General features: G+C 34.6%; 1 protein-coding gene across 3 annotated transcripts in view; it reads right to left on the bottom strand.

The window, feature by feature from the left end:
* SSBP2 (single stranded DNA binding protein 2) overlaps nucleotides 1-27,336 on the bottom strand; it is a 312,057-nt gene that overhangs the window by 14,856 nt on the left and 269,865 nt on the right. For all 3 annotated transcript variants that reach the window (XM_047088611.1, XM_047088601.1, XM_047088621.1), the window contains exons 11-15: nucleotides 17,322-17,357; nucleotides 15,444-15,498; nucleotides 12,105-12,175; nucleotides 9,042-9,120; nucleotides 6,495-6,523 (exon numbers count right to left, since the gene is read on the bottom strand). In XM_047088611.1, coding sequence (XP_046944567.1) covers nucleotides 6,495-6,523; nucleotides 9,042-9,120; nucleotides 12,105-12,175; nucleotides 15,444-15,498; nucleotides 17,322-17,357 — 270 coding nt within the window. The remainder of the gene's footprint in view (nucleotides 1-6,494; nucleotides 6,524-9,041; nucleotides 9,121-12,104; nucleotides 12,176-15,443; nucleotides 15,499-17,321; nucleotides 17,358-27,336) is intronic.

Raw genomic sequence — 27,336 nt, forward strand, 5'->3', positions numbered from 1 at the left:
GGCACAGACTCTGCAGACAGCTACTACCTACAAGCGATGCAGCATTACCTGGATTAACTCTAGGTCAATTCTGGATATACAGTTATATTCTCCCCCCACCCCCACCCCTCCATTTCTTCTCCTTATCTCTTCCCTCCTGTAGGCTGGTTACTCTGGTTATTGGTCTGTCTAAACAGACATATTTAATCCATTTTCTTGATACATGTTCTACACTTCCTGCTTTACACTCCTTTCTCTCTCTCTGGAATAATCGAGCCATATAGTTTCTCTGTCTGGGTAACTTTATCTTCATTTCGTTTTCCCCGCCTCCTTCTTTAGTTTCCTCTCTCTCTCTGGATTAAGCCTTTTAGTCTCTCTGCCTAATCAATGTTTATTTTTTGTCCCCCCCCAACCCCGCTCCTGTCATTTCACTCTTTGTATGTGCTCTTCCATCAACACTGCCTCCACCCTCTTCTTTATTTGTAGTTGGTGTTTTGGTGTTTTTTGTTTTTAGTCTTTAGGTTTTTGTTTTTGTTTATTTGTTTGTTCGTGTTATTTGTGTGTTTGCTCACTTTTGTCTCCTGTTTGTCTATCTCTTTTCCTTTACAGGGCTACTCCAAGGAACAAATCAAAGCACACCTGGTGGAGGTTCCAAAACATTACTACAAGAAGGATAATGAAGTAACCAAAGTCACAACAATAGAGAGCAAGTAACAACCCCTGAAAAAACACCTCCTGAAGGGCTAAGCCCTGGACAGTGTATGACCCTCCTTGAATATAGCAGTGCTCACAGGTGCAGAGCACACAACAAGCTTTAAAACGCATAAGGGACAGAAAACTAGCAAAAAGATGAAACAGAAGAATTCTCCTCAAAAGAAATTTCAGAAAGTAGAGACAGCTGACAAATTGATCAAAACCTACTTAAGCAATATAATGGAATAAAAATTTAGAATAATAGTCATAAAATTAATCGCTGGGCTTGAAAAAAGCATAGAAAGCAGCAGAGAATCTATTGCTACAGAGATCAAGGGACTAAGAAACAGTCATGATGAATTAAAAATGCTATAAATGAGGTGGAAAATAAAATGGAGGTGGCCACAGCATGGATTCAAGAGGCAGAGGAGAGAATAGGTGAATTAGAAGATAAAATTATGGAAAAAGAGGAAGCTGAGAAAAAGAGATAAAATTCAGGAGTACGAAGGAGGAATTAGAGAACTAAGTGATGCAATCAAATGGAACAATATCTGTATCATAGGAAATCCAGAAGAAGAAGAAGAGAGAGAGAAAGGGGCTGAAGGTATACTTAAACAAATAATAGCTGAGAACTTCCTTGATCTGGGGAAGGAAACAGGCATTGAAAACCAAAAGGCACAGAGAACTCCCTTCAGACATAACTTGAATTGATCTTCTGCATGACATATCATAGTGAAACTGGCAAAATACAAGGATAAAAAGAGGATTCTGAAAGCAGCTAGGGATAAACTGGCCTTAACATACAAAGGTAGAAACATAAGGGTAGTAGCAGACCTATCTGCTGAAACTTGGCAGGCCAGGATATCTTCAATGCGATGAACAGAAAAATATGTAGCCAAGAATCCTTTAACCAAAAAGTCTGTCATTCAGAATAGAAGGAGAGATAAAGGTCTTCCCAAACAAAAAAAACCTGAAGGAATTCATTACCACTAAACCAGCTCTACAAGAGATCCTAAGGGAGATTCTGTGAGTGAAATGTTGCAAGGACCACAAAGTACCAGAGACATCACTACAAGCATGAAACCTACAGACATCACAATGACTCTAAACCCATATCTTTCTATAATAACACTGAATGTAAATGGACTAAATGCTCCAGCCAAAAGACACAGGGTATCAGAATGGATAAAAAACAAGAGCCATCTATTTGCTGTCTACAAGAGACTCATTTCAGACCTGAGGACACCTTCAGATTGAAAGTGAGGGGATGGAGAACTATCTATCATGCTACTGGAACTCAAAAGAAAGCTGGAGTAGCCACTTATATCAGACAAACTAGACTTTAAATTAAAGATTGTAACAAGAGATGAAGAAGGGCATTATATAATAATTACAAGGTCTATCCATCAGGAAGAGCTAACAATTGTAAATGTCTATGTACCGAATACAAGAGCTCCCAAATATATAAAACAATTAATCACAAACATAAGCAACCTTATTGATAAGAATGTGGTAATTGCAGGGGACTTTAATACTCCACTTACAACAATGGATAGATCATCTAGACACATGGTCAATAAAGAAACAAGGAGATGGACTTGACAGATATATTTAGAACTCTGCATCCCAAAGCAACAGACTATACTTTCTTCTTGAGTGCACATGGAACCTTCTCCAAGATAGATCACATACTGGGTCACAAAACAGCCCTTCATAAGTATACAAGAATTGAGATCATACCATGCACACTTTCAGACCACAATGCTATGAAACTTGAAATCAACCACAGGAAAAAGTCTGAAAAACCTCCAAGAGCATGGAGGTTAAAGAACACCCTACTAAAGAATGAATGGGTCAACCAGGCAATTAGAGAAGAAAGTAAAAAAGATATGGAAACAAAGGAAAATGAACATACAACAATCCAAACGCTTTGGGATGCAGTGAAGGCAGTCCTGAGAGGAAAATACATTGCAATCCAGGCCTATCTCAAGAGACAAGAAAAATCCCGAATATAAAATCTGACAGCACACCTAGAGGAAATAGAAGCAGAACAGCAAAGACACCCCAAACCCAGCAGAAGAAGAGAAATAATAAAGATCAAAGCAGAAATAAACAATATAGATTCTAAAAAGACTGTAGAGCAGATCAATGAAACCAAGAGTTGGTTTTTTTGAAAAAAATAAACATAATTGATAAACCTCTAGCCAGGTTTTTTTTAACCTTCTCAAAAAGAAAAGGGAGATGAGCCAAATAGATAAAATCATGAATGAAAATGGAATTACAACCAATCCGTCAGAAATACAAACAATTATCAGGGAATACTATGAAAAATTATATGCCAACAAACTGGACAACCTGGAAGAAATGGACAAATTGCTAAGCACCCAGACACTTCCAAAACTCAAACAGGAAGATATACAAAATTTGGACAGACCCATAACCAGTGAAGAAATTGAATCAGTTATCAAAAATCTCCCAACAAATAAGAGTCCAGGACCAGATGGCTTCCCTAGGGAATTCTACCAGACATTTAAAGCAGAGATAATACCTATCCTTCTCAAGCTGCTCCAAAAAATAGAAAGGGAAGGAAAACTTCCAGACTCATTCTATGAAGCCAGTATTACTTTGATGCCTAAACCAGACAGAGACCCAGCAAAAAAAGAGAACTACAGGCTAATATCCCTGATGAATATGGATGCAAACATTCTCAACAAGATACTAGCAAATCGAATTCAACAGCATATAAAAAGAATTATACACCATGATCAAGAGGGATTCATTCCTGGGCTGCAGGGCTGGTTCAACATTTGCAAATCAATGTTGATACATCACATTAATAAAAGAAAAGATAAGAACCATATGATCCTGTCAATCGCTGCAGAAAAAGCATTTGACAAAATTCAGCATCCTTTCTTAATAAATACCCTCAAGAAAGTCGGGATAGAAGGAACATACTTAAACATCATAAAAGCCATTTATGAAAAGCCCACAGCTAACATCATCCTCAATGGGGAAAAACTGAGAGCTTTCTCCGAGATCAGGAACACGACAGGGATGTCCACTCTCACCGCTGTTGTTTAACATAGTGTTGGAAGTGTTAGCATCAGCAATCCAACAACAAAAGGAAATCAAAGGCATCAAAATTGGCAAAGATGAAGTCAATCTTTCACTTTTTGAAGATGACATGATATTATACGTGGCAAACCAAATAGACGCCACCAAAAGTCTGCTGGAACTGATACATGAATTCAGCAAAGTCGCAGGATACAAAATCAATGTACAGAAATCAGTTGCATTCTTATATACTAATAATGAAGCAACTGAAAAACAAATAAAGAAACTGATCCTATTCACAATTGCATCAAGAAGCATAAAATACCTAGGAATAAACCTAACCAAAGATGTAAAAGATCTGTATTCCGAAAACTATAGAAAGCTTATGAAGGAAATTGAAGAAGATATAGAGAAATGGAAAAACACTCTGTGCTCATGGATTGGAAGAATAAATATTGTCAAAATGTCAATACTACCCAAAGCAAACTACACATTCGATGCAATGCCAATCAAAATTGCACCAGCATTCTTCTCAAAGCTAGAACAAGCAATCCTAAAATTCATATGGAACCACAAAAGACCCCAAATAGCCAAAGTAATTTTGAAGGAGAAAACCAAAGCGGAGGCATCACAATCCCAGACTTTAGCCTCTACCAAGCTGTAACCATAAAGACAGCATGCTATTGGCACAAAAACAGACACATAGACCAATGGAATAGAATAGAGACTCCAGAATTGGACCCACAAATGTATGGCAAGCTAATCTTTGACAAAGCAGGAAAGAATATCCAATGGAAAAAAGACAGTCTCTTTAACAAATGGTGCTGGGAGAACTGGACAGAAACATGCAGAAGAATGAAACCAGACAACTTTCTTACACCATTCACAAAAATAAACTCAAAATGGATGAAGGACCTGAATGTGAGACAGGAAACCATCAAAACTCTAGAGGAAAAAGCAAGAAAAAACCTCTGTGACCTCAGCTGTAGCAATTTCTTACTTGACACATCCCCAAAGGCAAGGGAATTAAAAGCAAAAATGAACTATTTGGACCTCATGAAGATAAAAAGCTTCTGCACTGCAAAGGAAACAATCAACAAAACTAAAAGGCAACCAATGGAATGGGAAAAGATATTTGCAAATGACCTATCAGACAAAGGGCTAGCATCCAAAATCTATAAACAACTCACCAAACTTCACCCCTGAAAAATAAATAATCCAGTGAAGAAATGGGCAGAAGACATGAATAGACACTTTTCTAAAGAAGACATCCAGATGGCCAACAGGCACATGAAAAGATGCTCAACGTCGCTCCTCATCAAAGAAATACAAGTCAAAACCACACTGAGATACCATCTCATGCTGGTCAGAGTGGTTAAAATGAATAAATCAGGATACTATAAATGCTGGAGAGGATATGGAGAAATGGGAACCCTCTTGCACTGTTGGTGGGAATGCAAACTGGTGCAGCCGCTCTGGAAAACAGTGTGGAGGTTCCTCAAAAAATTAAAAATAGATGTACCCTATGACCCAGCAATAGCACTGCTAGGAATTTACCCAAGGGATACAGGAGTGCTGATGCATAGGGGCACTTGTACCCCAATGTTTATAGCAGCACTTTCTTTTTTTTTTTTTTTTTTTGAGCTTTTATTTTATTTTATTTTATTTTTATATATATATGAAATTTATTGACAAATTGGTTTCCATACAACACCCAGTGCTCATCCCAAAAGGTGCCCTCCTCAATACCCATCACCCACCCTCCCCTCCCTCCCACCCCCCATCAACCCTCAGTTTGTTCTCAGTTTTTAACAGTCTCTTATTATAGCAGCACTTTCAACAATAGCCAAATTATGGAAAGAGCCTAAATGTCCATCAACGGATGAATGGATAAAGAAGATGTGGTTTGTATATACAATGGAATATTACTTGGCAATGAGAACGAATGAATTCTGGCCATTTGTAGCAACATGGATGGAATTGGAGAGTGTTACGCTAAAAGAAATAAGTCAGGCAGAGAAAGGCAGATATCTTATGTTTTCACTCATATGTGGATCCTGAAAACCTCAAGAGAAGACCGGGGGGGGGAGGGGAAGGGGGGAAAAAATTACAGAGAGGGAAGGAGGCAAACCATAAGAGACTGTTAAATACTGAGAACAAACTGAAGGTTGGGGAGGATGGGAAAGTGGGGTGATGGGCATTGAGGAGGGCACCCATTGGGATGAGCACTGGGTGTTGTATGGAAACCAATTTGACAATAAATTTCATATTAAAAAAACACTTTGTTCAAAAACAAAATTTATAAGGTTATTCTAACAATCTTAATAAGAGTTCCATGTGGAATGAAATACAAATAAAAAACAACACAGAGGGTTGCCTGGTTGACTCTTGATTTCGACTCAGGTCATGATCTCATGGTTGTGAGATCAAACTCTGTGTCTGGGCTCTGTGCTAGGTATGGAGCGCCACCCCCCCCTTTTTTTTTTTTACTTAATTTTATTTTTTAATTTACATCCAAGTTAGTTACCATATAGTCCAAAAATGATTTCAGGAGTAGATTCCTTAATGCCTCTTACCCATTTAGCCCATCCACCCTCCCAAAACCCCTCTAGTAACCCTCTATTTGTTCTCTCGGTATGGAGCCTTTTTAAGATTCTCTCTCCTTCTCTCTGCCCCTCCCTTGCTCATGTGTGCTTGTTTTCTCTCTCTCAAAAAACAAACATAAACAACCCAAAACACAAAAAACCCAGAGATTATACAATACTCACCTTGGAAATACTGTCCATATCTCCCGACCCTGAAACAAAATATGAAAAGAAAATGTTTATTAGATAATAATTTCATATACAAATTAAGTATTCCTTTAATATAAATAAATGCAGTACACTCTTTGTATTTTCCAGTATGTATCTCCTTAATTTTTTAATCTTAAAAAATTATTTACTCAGAGTGCCTGGGTGACTCAGTTGGTTAAGCATCCTACTCTTGGTTTCGGCTCAGGTCATGATCTTATGGTTTCTGAGTTTGTGCCCTGCATCAGGCTCCATGCTGACAGTGCAGAACTTGCTTAGGATTCTCTCTCTCTCCCTCTCTCTCTCTGCCCCTCCCCTGCTCATGGTCTCTATCTCAAAATAAATAAATAAACTTAAGAAAATTCGTTTTCTCTTATACTGTCTGGTGAGTAAGTATCATCGATGGCAATGCAAGGATGAGCTGTACCTCTCGCTCTGAACCATCTTTTTTGTTTATTTTTGTAATGGTAGAATTAAGAAAAGTATCATTATCATAAATTCCTGAAAATGAAATGTAAGAGAGATCACTTATAAATCATATTCAATTCAAATTTTTAAAATGTATGCATGTATGTATATGTATATATAGACAACGAGAGATAAATATATTTTCTGAAATGATGCTTCTAAATCTGACAAAATATAAGATGGACATCTGCAATATTTAAAAATATCATGAGCCATATTTTACTATAATAACCAAAGTGAAGAATTTTTAATAACATTAAAAAATTGACAGCAATCAATATTCATGGCAATCCATCAAAAGTAAGAATGTCTTTATAATACTGTAATTTTAAGTAGATTCCTGGGAGAAATGAAAAATCAATACTAATTTCTTACTTAACAAGTGGAATCATACATTAGGTAACAAGGAACAATAATCAGATCTTTGCCACATGTTAGCTTTATTTTTAACCATTTTAACAATTAATTTTTTGGCATAAACATATTCCACTATTTTAATAGTAAAACATTCAGTTATAGTCACAAATGAAGTTAGTGCTTATAAACATACATAATACATTGATACATATTGAATGCATATATGTAATTATATAGATATAAATATGTGTAATAATGTTTATTATAAAAACTAATAAGCCACATGCCAAGCATATGTGAAACTCTTCCTCAAATTCTATTCTAGTGAATAACTGAAAATTTTCTATGACCAAATGTCATATTTTTAAAAATAATTTTACAAATTAAAAGATTGGAAAGTGAGTTATGTTGCAATACATTAAAAAATAAAATTCTAGAACAGTGCTGACAGGTAGAGCTTTGTGTGATGATGGAGATGTTTCTCTATTCTATGTTTCATTATGGTAGCCATTAGCTACACATGGCCATGTACATTTGATAGGAGGCAGTGCAGCTGAGGAAGTAAACTTTACATTTTATTTAATTTTGACTTAAAATTAAATAGTCACACATGGCTAGTCACTACCATAATTGAACAGTGCAAATTAAGGCTTTGATATCTAGGCAACACATGTACGTATATAAAACAAGTATGGACCTTAAAAGCTCAAAAGTCTAGCAACAGGTTGCAAATAGTTTCTTGATTATTGAAGTTACAGAGCTTTTCAAAGTATTAGAGGCTGGTGTTTGGGCGGAGTCGTGGAATCTGTGTACAACCTAAGTTACTCATGGGCATAGTTATTCCAACTTAAGTAAAAGATGGTTCTTTTTCAAAAGAAAAAAAAGATCATAAGCGTCTATCCCCATTGTCAACTTCTAGCTTATGTTACTGTTACTTAAAACATATATAAACATAAAATAAGTGTAGTTGTTGTTTCATGGGTTTTGTTTTGGATTTGTATTTGGCCTGCCTATATGTACAGTGCACTGTGTGATCTAATCGGTTTTGTGCCACTCATCTCTATTTCTCACTGTTGTGAAACTCTTTGTTCTCCGTGAAGACACTGGGCTTCATTTGGTAAGAAGGCACCATTTATGAGGTATGTTTTCAACTATTAGTCATAGTACTTGAAATGTGCTTTGCCACGATTATGTGGCACTGCTCTCTTTTAAGAAAATCATCCAGATAATCCAGAATATAATTAAATTTTATTTTTAAAAGAGACAAACATTAAAATACAGAAACAAAGTCAAGAAATTCTTGCAGAGAACATAAGTTCCTCTGAGACTGCATCTATAGACCTTCGTAGACAAACAAGCTCAGAAGATACTGTAGCTCTCCAGGTGAGGGATATGTAATATGTGCTCAGAGCAGCAATATCTCCTTTTATCATAAAACACTCAGATTTTGATAGGTGAAAGTAAATACCTGTGAATAAGAGCTAGGTTAGAACAATCCTCACATTTCTGATTTTCAAATGATCTCCAGTTATCCTAACCAATATTCTGTAAAGTCTCAGTCTGAAGTGAAAGTTGAAGCATTTTAAAATAAATTCAAAGTAAATAAAGGTATACAAAAGCAATTTGCAAACTGTAATATCCACTCTGTAGAATAAAAGTTTTGTTTTGATTTCTAAACATCAAATTGCATATCCTTACCTAAAGAGCCATTCATGTGATGTGACTCCATTCCTCCTAATCCACCCATGGGACCATCTGACCCAGGGCCCATTGGAAACTTTAAAAAATGAAGAGAATTTCTATGATCACACTGAAAACAAGTATTTATCTAATGTTACAATATCTATCTTTAACATTGTAAGACACTTCCACAAATTATTTTCATTTCCAAATAATGGAGGTTATTTTCCTAGATTTTTTTCAGCCTTACAGATTCTGAAACTGACTGCCCTACTTTCCTCATACCATCTGCTTTATATTCTGGATCTTCAGGTTAATCCTCATTTATATCCACATTTTCTTCAGATATTCTCAACTAGAAAGCACATACATTCCAGTGCAAATTAGAGGATAAACATTCTCTTCTCTGCTATTGACAGATCTTGCTATATAAGCCAGAGATGATTCCTAGGAAGCTGCTAAAAGTATTGACTTATTAATAAGAATAATTCAACATTATTATGCCAACATTAAGATTTTTCTTAGCAGCCAATCTATCTTTGTTCAAATGGACATAATAAATAATTCCATCTTGTAGTTTAAATACATTTAGCTCCTTGGGGACAGCTCAATATAGTTAATTCTTGGCAGTCTCAACTATGTCAGTTCAATGACAATTGGACGTTCTACAGCAGTTATATTTAACATTTTTTAAAGTAGTGGGATTATTTTATTTTAAGTTGGAAGCCCAGTACAAAACAGATGTGAACTGATATACGATGGTGGAGCAGGTGGTGGAGAAGCCATGGCCTGCCCACTCAGTCTTTTCCTTATCTCCCTGGAATATTCCTGAGGAAATCTAGAGCCCAGTTTGAAGACAACTTATCTATAATTATCTTATGTTTACAGTTAAAATAGCCTACTGAAAACCACTTGTTCTTAAAATTTCTGATGCCAAAAGCATTTCTTCCATGTTGTATGGTACAGAATACTGAATGTGGTGTGTGTGTATTTACGTGTGTAGATGGGGTGGTGATGCTTACTAATCAAATAGGCTTTTGGGAGAAAAACAATTGCCCTCAACAGACAACCAGTAACTGTATATAATATATATATGATTGTTTGGAAATAAGATGGCTTTCTATCACTGGGATCATACAGCCACATGCTTATACATTTTCCCAGGATAATGTCATTTCTGTTGCCTAAAATTTTGTAGCCTTAAAGCATACAGATTGATTTATATATATTCTATTTGGTTTATAAACATTTTATAGATTCTCTCTATATAGATTCTATATATAGATTCTATATATTCTAAGTTGTTTACTTAGAATTAATTTTAGAAATTTAATTTATAAATCAATTAAAGAAATACTAACTTTTTAAGCTATCATTTGAGGTAGCTTAAGAATGATAGCTTAAAGAAATTAACTTTGAACTTACTGTTTTATTCAGCCTTTGTCAAAAGCATAGTATAGATCTGGGCTGAAAAACTAGTGCTGGTTAGGCCAACACCCTCTGAACTTACTTGGTTCGGTCCCTTCATCTGGCCCCCACAGTGTTTTAAAAGACACAAAGACTATTGGTATGTATGCTTGAAGCACAAAAAACTGCAGTCCTAGCCCTCAGCAGGCATTTGCTTTTACTACCTCTGGCTGAGATGAATGGCATTTGAAAAAGTGACACGATCAGCTTCTACTTTTCTTGGATCTCTTATCTTTGTATTGAGTTAGAGAACCAGAATGGAACATACTTGGATGGTATCAGCTTAGCTGCCCACAGAAATGTCTTCAGTGCCATATGCTCTGGGTTTCCTCTCGCACTCCCTCCATTTTAAATATCAAGTTCTAAGATATGAAACTGCACTATGAAGAGCTTTTCTATATTTTTGCTAAATTTCTAAAATGAACATTGTTCATTATCATATTCAATGTTCATTAAGATCACTGTGGAAACACCCTTTAGACATTACTGATAGGAAACTGTTTCTTTTCTCCTGAAAACCAATTTATTTGATTATATAAAGAGGATAATGATAACTGAAGGCAGTACTGCTTAAGGGAAATAATATACGAGCTACAACACAAACTTACATAAGTAAACTTATATTTACTAGCAGCCATGTTTAAATAGTAAAAAGAAACGGGTCAAGTTAATTTTAATAATATATTTCATTTATCCTACATATCAAAATTATTTCAGCATATATTCAGTATAAAAATTTTAATAAAATCTTTTACATTATTTTTTTCATATTAACTCCTCAAAGTCTAGTGTATATTTTATACATCACATTTCAATTTGGACTGGCCATATTTCAAGTATCATATTATACTGGATGGATTTCAAGTTTCCCTTTAAAGTCTTTACTGCTAAGAAGCTCAATTATAATAATTATTTCATTCCTGTTTTTTGGTATACTTATGGAAATTCCTTTATGTCTTCTGATTTTTATTTAAACTAAGCAGCCTTATATTCATACATGTCTGTGTATTAACTATACCTTGTTATAAATATTTTTGTTAATATGTAGGTCTTATAGATAAATAATTTTCTGTAAGCTTTCATGGAAAAATAACAACCAGATGCATTATTAAGAACACCCATATTCTTTATGTAGAACTGCTGCATTTCCATATTTAAACTCCAGATTTCAAAAATCTAAAGAAAAACAAGCAAATCCAACTTCCTGATTTATTTCAAGTTTATCAGGATAAAAGAAATAAACAATCACAATGAAAAAATTAGTGATGCTAAAAATGAGGCGAATGTCAATGATTACACATTAACTGTCATTTCAAATAGTGTTAATTATTAACTATTTGAGATTTTAGATAAAACCACACACCAACATTTTATAATTGATTAGGTTCAGTTTTACATTTAAGTTATAATGATGTGCAATCTTTTGTTATACATTTTTGTATTTTATATTTTTTGTCAATCCAGAACATAGAAGGGATTTGATTATTTTTGGATATCTAGTAAGTTTCTGGATAGTAAAAGAGAAAGCTTAAATAGTATCTAGGAATATTCATTACACTTAGAGTTTGAGCCTTGAAATACATTCCAAAATTAAAAAAAAAAAATCATATTTACATTGGGCCTGTTAGGTCCAGGAGGTACTGCATTCATTAAAGTATACATGTTGTCTCCAGAGTTGGTTGAATCTGAAACAAAACATTACCTAATTAATATCTTTCTTTATAATTTACACCCAAGTCATCACAAAGTAATAATCAGAGATGATCTGCACACACATACATATTAATAGCTGCAGCACTTAAAATAGTCATTACTAATGTTCAGAAACAAATACTTGTAAGTCATTTTCCAACTCAGAAATTACCATTCTGAGGTTGTAAATGAGAATATTTACCTAATATATAAGGGGTAATCACTTGAATAATTCTGGTCAAAAGGAACATTACTTTAAAAATCTCAAATATTACAGTAAAGTTTTCCTTTTCTAAAAAACATGGATACTTTTTGACTTCATTAAGCAATGTGTATAACAAAAATCTCCAAAAATTCAAATTCAGTAGCTTTTCAGTTTCCACTGTTTCCTTAGGCTTCTTATATACTAATTTAAAACAGTTTACTTATCTAATAATTATTAATAGCTGGTGGGATATCCTGGCTTAATTCCAACATAAAGAGAGTATACAATTAGAATGAAAAATTCTCTTGCTTGAAGTAAAAGTCAGCTTCTTCCAGTACAGCTTTTGATGAAATTTTTTTATTCATTTTATTCTTGATTCATTATAGTAAAAATAACTGTAGTGTATATCCATATAAAATAAGTACCATTTTATAATATTAAAAAATTTACATTTCATGTCTATTAGCTAATTCTAATAAAGTCTCTGAGTACATATGTTTTTATAATGTATTATCTATAGTAAAAGGCCATATATTTTACATTTAGGAAATATGTTTTTCTATTTTCCCACAATTATACAATTTTCTTAAATATAATGTATCAGGACTCTCTATTCTGAAAAAAAAAGTGTTTCAAATCTACATTAATATATCCTACTGCTGAAAAAGCAGAAATGCCCACTTCAGATGGATCTCTATTTGTTTATACTAAGTAAGGTCCCGATCTACTTTTGTGGCCTTAATTATTTATTTTACATCCTTATGTACATTATATTCCTGTCAACTCAGGCTGCTTGTTCTTTCCTGTGTATGATCAACCGTTTATATCTCCATATTTTTGTTCTTAATTCCTCCAAGTATCTTCTCCCCAGTGTCCATCTACTGAAATTCTGCTCACTACCCCAGGCCCACTGCAAATGTTACCTCTTTCATGAGATTTTGTTTTCTGAAACTTCTGAATTCATGCATGCCCCCTCATCATTGAATTCTGCTTTGCATTCTAGTTAACATTTTGTCTTGTTCTTGTCTTTGTTATAGTGAGTTCATTGAGAGAAGGAAAGAGATCATGTCTTATACTATGTGCCACAGACAATAAATATCTGCTGAGATTTAACTAATGGAATACACTCTATCCCATAAAAATGTATCTTTCAGAAAATCAGTCATTACTAATGACTAAACACAGGAGATCTTCAAATGGTTTTTCATCTTTATTAGCCTAATTTTATTTAACTAATTTTAATAATTAACTTGGAAGGAAAATAGGCTGTATATTTTAAATATATAGAAAGAAAAATAAATTTGTTGTTTTTAATACCAATCAAAAACATACTTTCATCTATAGAAACACCAAGAGAAGTAAGGTTGGTATTTTCTAGACTTCTTTTTATATACAGAAAAACTTTACAATAAAGTAGACCTTATGGAACCTGTTTTTGGCGGGGAGAGCATTGGCTTCAAATTAGGAATGACTATACAAAAGATGAGCCCACAGGAGTACGCACAAGGCTAGGAAGACATACTGGTGGCAATTTGTTGGCTTGGAAGGATGGAGAGTAATCAGATTACTTATCACCTGAAAAGTTTAGTGGTTTCTCCAAAAAATTTCATTTATATTGTGGTGAAGTGTTTATTAATCACATGCTACCTTCATAAATTAAACATTAACTTCACATATAAGAATGCAAATGTGCGCAAGATGTTCAATTCGCCTAATTCTATCTTGAATGAATTGTTTTACTTCAATGAAGATGCTCTGAGGACAGAGATCCATGAAATATTTATGCTATATTCCAAATCAGTAGTGAAGCAAAGCAAAATTTTGTGTTATCAGATTGATGCTTTTTCAAAATTAAGAAGATTCAAAAATTAAAAATTATTATTTATTGATATGATCAATGATAGTTAAGTTCAAGCTTCCACACATCTTAGATTTCAACAAACCAGCTAAGAACATATGAATTTAATATTGTAACATAATTCAGTATTTTTTTATTATAAAAATCTCCCATCTCTTTCATTACCCAGAGGTTAACACTGATAAAGCCTTAGAGCCTATTTCTTTGTCTTTCTACATTTTTGTATTAAATATATTTTACAATAAAATTGTAATCATATTATATTGAATCATGAACATTTATTCTCCATGTCATTAACAATTCTTTGATAATAATTTTAATGGCTACATTATATTCCTAAAAATTAATTTATTACTTTTGCTAAAATTGTATTAGGTTTGTGCCTACTATTTCACTATTAACTATAAAAAAATGAGCACCCTCTACATAAATCTCGGGTTGTATCTCTAATTATTCTCATAGCAGGATGATAGAAAAAAGTGAATATGAACTTTTTCATGGCTCTTGATACATGTTGCCAGAGCAGTTTCTAGGAGGGGTGTACCAATGTAAACTTCCACCATTACAGTCCTCAAGAAGCAACACATTTAATAGTCTATATTAAAGTCTTGAAAAGAAGGATAAAGCTATTTAAAATCATTATATTCAATGATCACAGAAATACTGAGGCATTTTAGTTTAAAAATATTAAAAGAAAAAAATCTTCCTCCAGTACACAGTGAATTTATTAGCTAATAAGTACATATGGACATGTAAGCATATTGATATCTATTGATATCTTAGTGAGATAATAGATATGGTGGGTCTGATTAAAGCTAATCCATTGGCTTTACACGGATCCATCCATGTATTTCATGTGTTATGCAGAATTTTTCTAAGTTGTGAGATTTGGATTCTTTTTCAGAGTCTCAAGGAATCTTTGTGTCAGATAAATTATTGGGCAATTCATATAGATCAACACCATTTGCAATCTGATTATATCTATTACTCACACGACAGGAATTTTCTACAGACTTAAAGTAACTGGACAACAGTTATTTTTAAGAACACTACTTCTTCCTACTTGCTACCTCTAGTCTACTTCCTGTTACCATCAAGGAGATAATGAATACTACTGACTCTCTGTCATAACAATTTCTATATTTTGTGGTTTTATTCTAATAATCAAATGCCCGTGTGGTTGGTGTGATTACAATACCTGCTGGACTAGGCATGATGGGTGTTCCTGGTGGCCCTCCACCTCCTGGAGGACCCTAAATAATTATACAAAATTTCAGTAAAAATAAGGCATTTCATAAACAATGTAAGGAAAAACAGAAGAAAAGTTAGGCTTATCTATAATAGTCCAATTTGAAAATAACAGAGGAATTTTCTCCATAATTTATTTTCTTTGAATGCACAATCATTTCACTATTATGCAAGATATGATTTAGCTTAAATATGTTAAGATTGTTTTAATAAGTTTCCAAAAACAATGAGCCTGTAACACTGATGTATTATTCAGGACTTAATCATATCAGGTATAATGAGGTTAAGGAGAAACCATTTATTGGGGCCTTTACAAATCCATAAAACAGAATCATTCATGTGTATCTGTGACTATAATTTTCTTATATTTTGTATCATCATTTTTTATAGGAAACTAAAAACTCAAAGATATTCATATGCTTAAAAAATACATTGATGCTATTTCTTTTTCTATTGGTATCAACTGTAACACTTCTAGAGCATGGAACCTTCTGCTATCATACCAATTAGAAATGAGGGGCAACATTGACTAATGCTGTGGGTTACTAATCAACTGGAAATGGAAATTAGGTGATTCTAAGGTTAACTCAGTTATTTCAGACAACCAATTCAGGTAAAGGGTTTTAGAATTTTTTAGCTCTAAAGTAATCTGTATAAATTACTAAGTGGATAAATTTGTATTTCATTCTGAAGGTGTAGACATAGCCCACTAATTATTTCAGATTTTATATATATATATATATATATATATATATATATATATATATATTTGCTATTTAATAAGCAACTTAAATTTTCTTTCAGATAAAATTCTATAATTTCATAAAACTATGTATTAGGCTTATTCTTAAGTGATTTGAGAAAAAAATAGGTTTTACCCACATTTACTTTCATTTTTGTTTCATAGAGAATGTGAAAAATGTTAGGCCTCTTAGTTTGTATAGCTTAAGAGAACATTGAGCACTAAGTTCACAGGTCCAAAACAGCATGTGCTTTTTACTATGTTCATAAAACACTATTTCTACGGAGAGTAAAATGCTCATTGATCTTCTTAAGCACTCCTTTTTGCCTACCCCAGTTAGCCACCACCTCTGAAAATTTCTTTAGGAAAGATTTTCCTTTTTACCATTTTATCTTTGCTCTTCTGTTAGGCGTTTACTCCTAAATATTATAACAATTTATCTTCCATGGTGGCCTTGAGATGTAGCAAGGATTATAATGTTATGAGGGTTAAAAGGTCATTTGTAAGTTCAAGAGCTCATGTAAAACCTACTAATTTGACTTTAGGTGTAAATGAATTATTGGATAATTTTAACATGTACTAAATAACGATAAGAAGAAAAATAAGTGCTTTCAATATCAAAGTATAAAAAAGCCCCCAGCCCCCAAATGACTAGTCATTATTCTGCGATATGATTCCCTTTGTGATCGGGAAACAGTTTAATGTCTTCCTAAACTTTGTGTGTGGTGAGTGGTATGAGGGAGGGGGTGTACCTCATTCTCCTGGAGAACTGCAAATTCAAGCTTGGCATTGTGTAACTGGGTATGGCTTTCTACATGATTGGACAGAGTGTATTGTATTGGTTTACAGAAACATATGCTAAAGTAAAACACAGTACTCAGGGCAATTTTGGCCAGATTGATAACTGTCTCACTAATGAACATCAACATATGTACTGAGGTTGGCAGACGAAAAACTCAATACATATCAGATGTTCACTTCTTGGCCAATACACAGGGGCTCTTCTTAACATCTGGACAACTATTTCATTGCCCAAATAAAACATAACATCAATTCTTATGAGCAAACAATCCCAAATGTACTTACTACATAATTCCCAGGAGATGCTGAGGAGTATGGTATCTGGAACACGAATAGGACAAAGAAATATATATTTTGATTCATGTGACAATACGGAAACTTACCTACAATGAATCTATATTCTGACTTTTATCAAGTTTTAAAATGTATCACAAAGGATGATAAAGAATAAAGCCGTTTATATCTGTCTGAGTGCTGGAAAATGAATAAATGCAACATTATCTTGAATTTATAAAAAAGAGTGGATTTAGGTCAAGAGAAATTTAGACAGATTTCTAGCTTTAAGTTATACTGGTTTTAGAGCAGTTATACTCACTGCTTGATACTAATGACACTTATTCTGTAATTAGAAAGATATGTATTTGTGCAGTGAAAAACCAGAAACCAGAGTTTTTCAAATTAATAGCTTTTACAGATACAACTTCCAATTTATGTGCATTCTGAGATGCATTATTATTATTTTTAAGATGGGTTTCAGGCTACTACATTCATGTGGTACAGGTCAGTACTTGATCTATAGACCTCATGTTTCCCCCTTTCCTTTCTAATTAGCTACTAGAAACTAATATAACAAATGCAAAAGGTTTTCGTTAATGTAAGTCTCCAAAGACTACTAACTTGTGGGGATCAGATATGGATAACAAATTCTCTCCTTCCCTTCAAATCAAGCTCTTAACCAAACTCTTTTCTAGAGATTACATAGTATTAATACAACATTGCTATTATAATTTTAAAAATGAGAAGTAGAAAACAGATATTTAAAAACTAAACACTTGAGTGTTGATATTAATAAAGAAAGCTAAATCCGAATATTTTATTTTTTTTCAAAGAAGCTCATTAGCTCACTTGCATGAAGAATCTGCACATCCAGAGGAGATATTTTTGTCTTGTTCTAGAAAAAGCCATAAACTACTATCTTCTTGTAGGTACACAGCCAGATTAGGACCATTACAGTAGTGAAAAGATGATAGTTCCTTTACCCTAAACCCTCCTTCTAGCCCAACGCCTTCCATATAATTAAACATAAAAATAATATGAAACTATACAGTAAGAAGAAAGTATAACAAAGTTATGATTTTCCTCTAAGTTATTTGAAAATTGTCTCCTTGTTGTTTGGTGTCCACGCTTTGCCTTAAGCACAGACCACATGCCTCTGCGGCCCCTGCTTGGTCTGCCTATGGCTAATTCATCCCTGCAGAGGGTCCTTACCAGGCTGCCCAGTATCACTAATGATGGGGATTACTTCCACTATGAGCAGTGAGATCTGATGGCCAGTACACACTAAACTCGGTGCTAGAAATCAACTTTGCTCTTTGGGCCGCTGTTAGTGCATGATCCACCAAACATCTTCTGATTCTTATTATTTTAAACATGTGCATTTACTCTCTCCAAATCACTACCTTATCTGTTGGCTCCAATTTTCATCTCCTTATAACTTTAGCATCATGCTCATGTTCTTCTGCCTCTCTCTATCGTCTACCATCATTCTTTACCAACTTTAACATATGAGCTAACCACCCTTTAAATCTTTGGAATTTATACTTTATTGCCTTCCTTCATTTCACAATATACTTCCTTCTCCTCCATTTGTGAGTATGACCACATCCCAGAACTCTTTACACAGAGATCTAAACAACTCCTTTGCCTGACATCTCTCTTATTCCTCATGACACTCACAAATATATTATTCTATATTCCAACAAGAATCTTCTTCCATTACAATTCCTCCATGTTTTCCCTATTATTTCTGTATTTATTTCCTGTAAGTCCATTATTTCCTTATTAGTTTCCTGCTAAATTGTCTCTGCCACTCCCCCATGCCACTGTTGGCATTTTGTTTCTCTTTCCAATATTTTAAATTCATTATCTCAAAGCCTACTTAGTTTCCATCTCTTTGATCATCCCCTAGCCACCTTTTCTATTTCACAGTAGAGATTTACCAGAGAGAAACACAAAATAAGGGACAAGGTCCAAAATATAATCATGTTCTCCAATTTCTACTTAGTCTTCACTAATAACTGGAAGCATTTTGGCTCAGCCTTCATGGAAGCCCAGAAGCATTCTGTGGTGTGCCAATAAACCGAATAAATTCAGGGGAGAAAAAGGTCCCAATCTGTAGCATTTATCAATTTATGTGGTATGAATATTCCCACATGAAATATTTCAAGCTACCAATGATTCTTTTTTTAATTTTTATTTATTAATTTTAAAAATTTATTTATTGTTTAATTTATATCCAAGTTAGTTAGCACATGGTGCAACAATGATTTCAGGAGTAGATTCCTTAATGCCCCTTACCCATTTAGACCATCCCCCTTCCCACAACCCCTCCAGTAACCCTCTGTTTGTTCTCTATATTTAAGAGGCTCTTATGTTTTATCCCCCTCCCTGTTTTTACATTATATTTGCTGCCCTTCTCTTATGTTCATCTGTTTTGTATCTTAAATTCCTCATGTAAGTGAAGTCATATATTTGTCTTTCTCTAATTTTGCTTAGTGTAACTTAGAATAAGTTCCATCCACGTAGTTGCAAATGGCAAGATTTCACTGAATATATATACCACTTCTTCTTTATCCATTCACCCGTCGATGGACATTTGGGCTCTTTCCATACTTTGGCTATTGTCAATAGCATTGCTATAAACATTGGGGTGCATGTGCCCCTTCAAAACAGCATACCTGTATCCCTTGGATAAATACCTAGTAGTGCAATTGCTGGGTCATAGAGTAGTTCTATTTTTAATTTTTTGAGGAACCTCCATACTGTTTTCCAGAGTAGCTGCACTGGTTTGCATTCCCACCAGCAGTGCAAAAGAGATCCTCTCTCTCTGCATCCTCGCCAACATCTCTCGTTGCTTGAGTTGTTAATGATAGCCATTCTGATAGGTGTGAGATGGTTATCTCATTGTGGTTTTGATTTGTATTTCCCTGATAATGAGTGATGTTGAGCATTTTTTCATGTGTCTGCTTGCCATCTGGATGTCTTCTTTGGAGAAGTGTCTATTCATGTCTTTTGCCCATTTCTTCCCTGGATTATTTGTAAGCTACCAATGATTTAACAATTAACTCAAAAAATTCCTGAATACTTAACAAGTGACCTTCATGAGCTGGCTGTCATGGTGATTATAACATGGTGAGTTGATAGTCTGCCCTTGTGTCATATGTTAAAGCTATCAAATTCTTACTATACCTTCATCTTCAACTCAACACTCCAAACTTATAGATTAAAATTTTCATCCATTCGTCCACGTAGAAAAAAAGATAATCTTTCTATTTGCTTCCAAAGCTAGCCCCATCTCATCCTCCTAACACCTTGCTCCTTTTATAGTTTTAAATTTCTCCTTCATGGTTCCTTCAAACACAGTTAAACACAGTTTTTAAACATTTAAAAATACTTTTAAAAATTGTTACTTCATGTAGTTCAATTTTTTTCCATGTTTGTCCTGACAAAGTCTTTAATTTTGGCTTATAGTCACTATTTCTACTTCATATTTTTTGATGCCCTCATTAAAAGAAAAAGATAATTTGGACTGCTACTCCTGGTAGCACTTTACTGAACACACACTCTTGAAAGTTACTAGTAGCATCTGACAGTCTAGTGTGAGTGACATAAAATACAACAATATAGGTAGAAGAACTATGTGGGTACAGAAGACATATTTGAGCTGGATAGCTGACTTATAGAGAATAGATTATCACCAGAAAGACAAAGAGAAGGATCGAAAGAAGGAAAGAAAGAAAGAAAGAAAGAAAGAAAGAAAGAAAGAAAGAAGTAAACACAAAATATAAAAGTACATAGATTATTAGGGAAATGGCATATAATTTTACCCAGCTGCTATAATGTGGTACTTATAGGAAACTGAAATAAATGATAAGCATATATGGTCAGACTGTTGAATTTATACTGTAGGAAACAGGAAGTCACAGGTTTTAGAGAGACATATTCCAATTTATATTTTAGTAAGATAACCCTAGAGGTATCACAGAATACAAATACAAGTTAAGAGTCTATTGCAAAAGGTCTAGGAAAGAGATGATAGAGTGTTCTAGGAAGCACTGATTAAGATAAGTAGGAGTAAGAAAGTTTGAAAGACTTCACAAATGTACTTGGCAGAGCATAGTGACGAACTAGGTGTGGTGGACAAGGGAAGGCAAAAGTTAAGGTAATACCTAGGTTTCCAACTTGGTGAGTGGGTGAATGATGGTGCCACTAATTCATGTGTAGGGAATTCAGGAAGGGGGGCAAGTTTGGGGAAATATCTGACATGTTGAATTTTAAAGCACTAGTGCACAGTGAAGTAGACCGATCAACAGATTTTTAGAAATACAGATCAAGAATTTACTAGAGATTAGAACTAGAGATAAAGCTTCAATTGAATACATTTCCATTCTGTGCTGGACATAACAGTTGATCTAGGATTCTATTATATTTAGTGATAGATTTAATATTCCAAAAACAAAGCTCACCATCTACCCTCTAAACTTCCTTCTCTTGTATTTCTAGCAGAGTGTGTTTTCCCATTCTCCCTGATACCTGAATTCAAAGACTTGAAATCACCTTCAGCTTTTTCTCTTTATTCCCAAATTCAAGGTCATCAGGTGTTTTTTATTCTATGTGTGAAATGCATCCTCATTATTCCTTTGATCACCACTCTACCTCAGGGTCTGATAACATTTTATAAAGCCCATTACTATTATCTCCTAACTTCATTTCCCTATTTTTCATCCATTTTATAAACTATCTTCCTAAAACATAGCTCCCTCCCATATAGGTGATAAATTTCAGATTTCTCCATTCCAAAGCCCTGTACACACCAGGGCTCCCTTTTTTGCCTTTCAGTTTTGTCACCTTCTATGCCTTCCCAAAAAATCTTTCTCCCTATCAGCTAACGGTCTAATAATTTTTCCTCAAACATTTTTGGTATTTCCTCTTTTAGTTTTCCACAAAATTTTCTCTACCTCTAGTGTCCAAATTCTTCCAATCTAATTAATCACCTCCTTCCCCTCTCTAGACTCGATACAAAATATCCATTAACATGAATTGAAAGATGAAATGCAGATGTAGAAGATAAGATCAGAGAGCTAAAGATCAGAATCACAGAATTAGAAGAATCCTTTATACAGATAATTCAAGAGATTGATAATTCAAGAGCTGTGACTGATAATTCAGATATTCTGACTCCTAATATCCATGACAGTGGTGTGGGAGCAGGGGAAGAGCAAAGTAGCTAGAGATTTGGAGTTGTTTGTTTGTTTTTAATTTTGGAGAGAGAGAGAGAGAGCACAAGCAGGGGAGGGGAACAGGGAGAGAGAGAATCTCACACAGGCTCCACACTGCATGTGGAGCCTGATGCTGGCTCAATCTCACAAACCATGGGATCATGACTTGTGCTGAAATCAAGAGTTTGATGCTCAATGGACTGAGCCACCCAGGTGTCCCTGAGTTTTTGTTTGTTTGTTTGTTTTTAATGATTAGCAACATTTTTGTTAAGTAACTTTCTTCAACTGTGAAGTTTAAAACTACCTTAGAAGAAGTGGTTTACTAGAAACCAGAGAAGATAACATTAAGACATTATCTGTGCCACTGTAAAGGTGAAAATATTCTATTATTCTTTAGTGCTTTTTAAGAAATTTATTTTAAAGTTTATTTATTTATTTTGAGACGAGACAGAGAGAGAGAGAGAGAGAGAGAGAGAGAATGCACATGCATCAAATGGAGAGGGGCAGAGGGAAGGGAGAGAGAGAATCCAGAGTGGGCTCCATGCAGTCAGCACAGAGCTTGAGGTAGGTCTCAATCCCAAGAACCATGAGATCATGACCTGAGCTGAAATCAAGAGTCAGACACTTAACCGACTGAGCCACCCAGGTGCCCCTAATTTATTTCAGACAGAGAGAGAGAGAGAGAGAGAGAGAGAGAGAGAGAGAGCGTATGAGCAGGGCAGAGGACCAGAGGGAGACAGAGAAACTGAAGGCTCCATGCTCAGCACAGAGCCCAATGTGGGGCTTAATCCCATGACCCTGGGATCATGACCTAAGCTGAAATCAAGAGTTGGACACTCAGCCAACTGTGTCACCCAAGAGCCCCTTTAGTGCTTTGAAAAGAAAAAAAAAGAGCATACATTTGTTTAGAGCAGAGCCTTCTGGAGTAAGATATTTGTATTTCCCTTGGGTTTAATCACTATAATAGATTGTCATTTTTTTCCCTTCAAGGGGTTTCTTCTTTCTTTTTCCTGTCACAATAATACAGTTGATTACTACAATGCTATACTGAACATTTGTTTTGCCTATATCCTCTTTTGCTGACAACTCCTTGAATTTTCTTTGGTGAACCATACCTCTTATTTTTCCATGTGGTTTGGGTGGGGCTCAGGGAGTGGATATGTGTGACCTTGACCTAGCTGAAAGAGCACTGTACCCTCAGGTTATAATTCATGAATGAACATATGACCCAAGCTACACAAATCTAGTTTGGCTGGTTATTCCCAATACCTCTATTTACCTGATAAAGAGTTGTGCTTTTTTGTACTCAACTGAGAGCTCTGAGGATATAAGTCTGGAGCTCCACACAGCCTTCTTGTCATGGCAAGGAAAACAAAGGCAAGTGATAGAGACCAGGTGCTGATGGCATGATCTGGACCCTTGGAATCAAATGTGCCCCAAAATAAATTTATATCTGTACTTTTTAGATACATAATCCAGTGATATGCTCTCAATATGAGCCTACTTTGGTTGTTTTTCTGTACCTTATAATTAAAAGTCTCTCCAGACAAAGATAATTCAGATATTTTCAATAAAAGTGCTTGCTACTTAATGATTAGAATGTGGTACATAACTAAACTCAAGTGCACAGGTCTTGAAAAATATAAAAAAGGAAAATTCATTGGTGGATTTGTAAATAAACTTCCAAATAAGAATCTGAGGCTAATACTGTAATGCTCAGGTCAAAGGAAGTTAAAAGTGAAAATCATACTTCTATTCTGAATTAAAAACATGAATTTTCCTTAAAAAATTTTTTTGTACTGTCATGTAAAAGGGTACAAAAAACATTTTTGATTAAAATACTTTTATAACAAAAAACTGTGGATTTATAAAGATTAAGCAAATAAATGAATATACTGTACATAATGGTAGGCATATTTCTTACTTTCAAAGAAGTAAAAAAGCAGAAAGTCTACAATATATCCTGTTGTGTTGTACTGAAATTGAAGCAATAGTGTGTACTAATGGTTTTAGTACATATAGATAGATACAGAAAGATATACATGTGTATGGGAATGTGTATGAACATCCATCTGTATCTTAGTTATTTCTGTGGGGAGGCTCTTGAATCTGTATCACTCTGATGGGTTCTACATACCACTCTCCATTTAAAGGAATCATTGCTCCTTAAAGAAATGGCTGTTTCAGAGCCAACACTGGGAAAATACAAGAGGAGTTTCAAAATGCTCAAATAATGGAAACATGTCAAAAGGACACATGATCCAGCTTGAAGGGGTTCCTATTGGCTAAATCTGGAGTGACTTTAGCATCAAAAACCTACTGAATAAAATGAGTCCACAGACATATTTGATATACAGTGAATGAATAAATGAATGAATGAAGAAAGAAAAACTCTGTAGTAGAGTCAATTAATAAATGAAGAAGGAAAGACAGAAAACAGCCATTTGGCAACCAACATAGCAAAATCACCAATGGATGCCGAAAGTAGCAGATGAAAGTATGAGGAAGAAGAGGATATTTATTTACTGTAGTTTCAAAGTGTATCTCCACAAATTAATAATTACAAAAGGAAAAAGAGTAATTTTATAGTAGAGAAACCTGACAAGCACCACCCTTCACTAAGTGAACAAAGTTAACAGTAAAAGCAATGGGACAAATCTTTATCACATGCTTCCTGAAATGATGCACTGAGAAAATCACAACATTCCTTCTGTGGTATTCCTACCAAATATGTATTACCTGGATCTAATCATGAGGAAACATGAGATAAAACCAAATTATGGCATATTCTACAATATAACTGATTTGCATTAAACACAACTGCAAGGTTAAGAAAAAGATAAGTTGAGGAACTGTCCTAGATTAAAGACAAAAAGTCCTGACAGTTAAATGTAACAAGTGAACTGGGATTTTCTTTTGTTATGAAACACATTTTTGGGACAATTGGGGAAATGTGAGTGAGGTTTGCAAATTAGAGAACAGCATTACATTAATGTTTACTTTCTAATTTTGATCTTAACTGTAGTTATGAAAGATAATGTATTTGTTTTTAGTAAACATGCACTGACATATTTGGGGATAAAGGGTCATCATGTCAGCAACTCAAATACAGCTCAAATGATTCAGAAAAAAATATGTACATGCAGAGAGAGGAAATCATAGAGCAAAAGTGGTATAACTTGGGAATCTGGATGAAGCCTGTATGGAAGTTCTTTGTATTATTCTTGTAACTTTTCTATAAATCTAAGGTTACTTTGATATAAACATTTAAAATGAAAAAAAAGTATATAAGATCAAACAAATATAAGACATATTTGAAAACAGCAAAAAACAAAACAACTAACCACTTTAATATGCAACCCTCAAGAGTCAGAGACTATTGTATTGATAAAAAACAAAAAGTATTTGTAATTACACACATGGACAAGAAGTCTAAGGAACTTGGAAATCAAAACAGTATAGGTAAGTTGTCACTAGAATATAATCGATAGCATTTAGGGAGAAAAAAATCCCTCTTAAACTGTTTTTGCTTTGTTTCATTTAAGCCTTATGTTTTTCCCAGAAAAGTCATCAGTTTTTTACGATTTTTTTTCTTGTTCTCATAATAAATCATTTCTCAGAGGAACACTTTGCCTTTCTGTATTCAGGATGATGACCCCCTTTCCGTTTCTGGAAAGAAAGCTTTGGGCCCTCCCTACTTTTTTTCCCCATTCACTTTTTTTTTTTTAAAATGCTTACTTATTTTTGAGAGAGAGAGAGAAAGAGAGAGACAGAGAGACAGAGCATGAGTGGGGGAGGGGCAGGGAGAGAGTGAGACACAGAATCAGAAGCTGGCTCCAGGTTCTGAGCTCTTAGCACAGAGCCTGACGCAGGGCTCAAACTCATAAACCATGAGATTGTGACCTGAGCTGAAATTGGACACTTAACCGACGGAGCCATCCAAGCGCCCCTCCCTATTCACATTTCTTTCAGTGAGGGGGAGATGTATCCACACGTGATATATATTAACACAAGGGATTATTTTCAACTCTATTTCTCGCATGTATGCTAGTCAAATGCCCATTTCATACTGACTATAGGATGGCAGTTTGATATGCATACCTCCTACCCTAGTGTTTCTCAGGGTCTAAAGTAATGCAGACCTGCTGACCCAATATAGTATGTTCTCCTATCCACAGTACTTCACTCCATGAAATTCTGAAGAGGTGGAGTGCATCAAAACTAAACATGAGCAGAATGCAGAAGTCTCTCCTCATCTCTGCCTCTATCCAATACTCTTACTTGGATAATATACCTGCTTGGTACAATGCACCATCCTCAATATCAAATCCTGCTCACCTTCCCAAGTAGTTTTTGGAGGACAGAGTCTCCAGATGAGTGTGTAAAAGGAGGTAATGCTGGAGGAAGGCTGTGGCGGGTGTGAATTACACGTGGCTGTCTGCAAGGGGCAGTAGAGGGATAACTGATAGAGCTGACAGTGAGGAAGGAGAGAAGAGTCTTCTTGCTTCTAGGTGGGAAGGCTCACATAGTTAAGGTGTGCCATTAATCGTGCTTTTTAATCCAGTTTCGACAGAAATGCAGATTCTGAATAGAAAGTCTTTCCAGATTCTGGCAATAGGAAGAGTCAGTTTTCAGTATTATAAAAAATTGTTTTTTCCTGTACCTTTATGGGTATTTTAATAGGGAGTTGAAAGAACTGTATGTTGAGCTGCTAGCCAGATGCCATTTTAAAGTGAAATCTTGAATGAATTTGAAAGGCATGTAGCAAGAAGCAAATAGAAATGTAAACTCTCCAAAAGGAT

This window comes from Lynx rufus, unplaced genomic scaffold, assembly GCF_022079265.1.
Source record: "Lynx rufus isolate CCGP_SWC_20201006 ecotype Redwood Valley unplaced genomic scaffold, mLynRuf1.p SCAF_1, whole genome shotgun sequence".
NCBI lineage: Eukaryota > Metazoa > Chordata > Mammalia > Carnivora > Felidae > Lynx > Lynx rufus.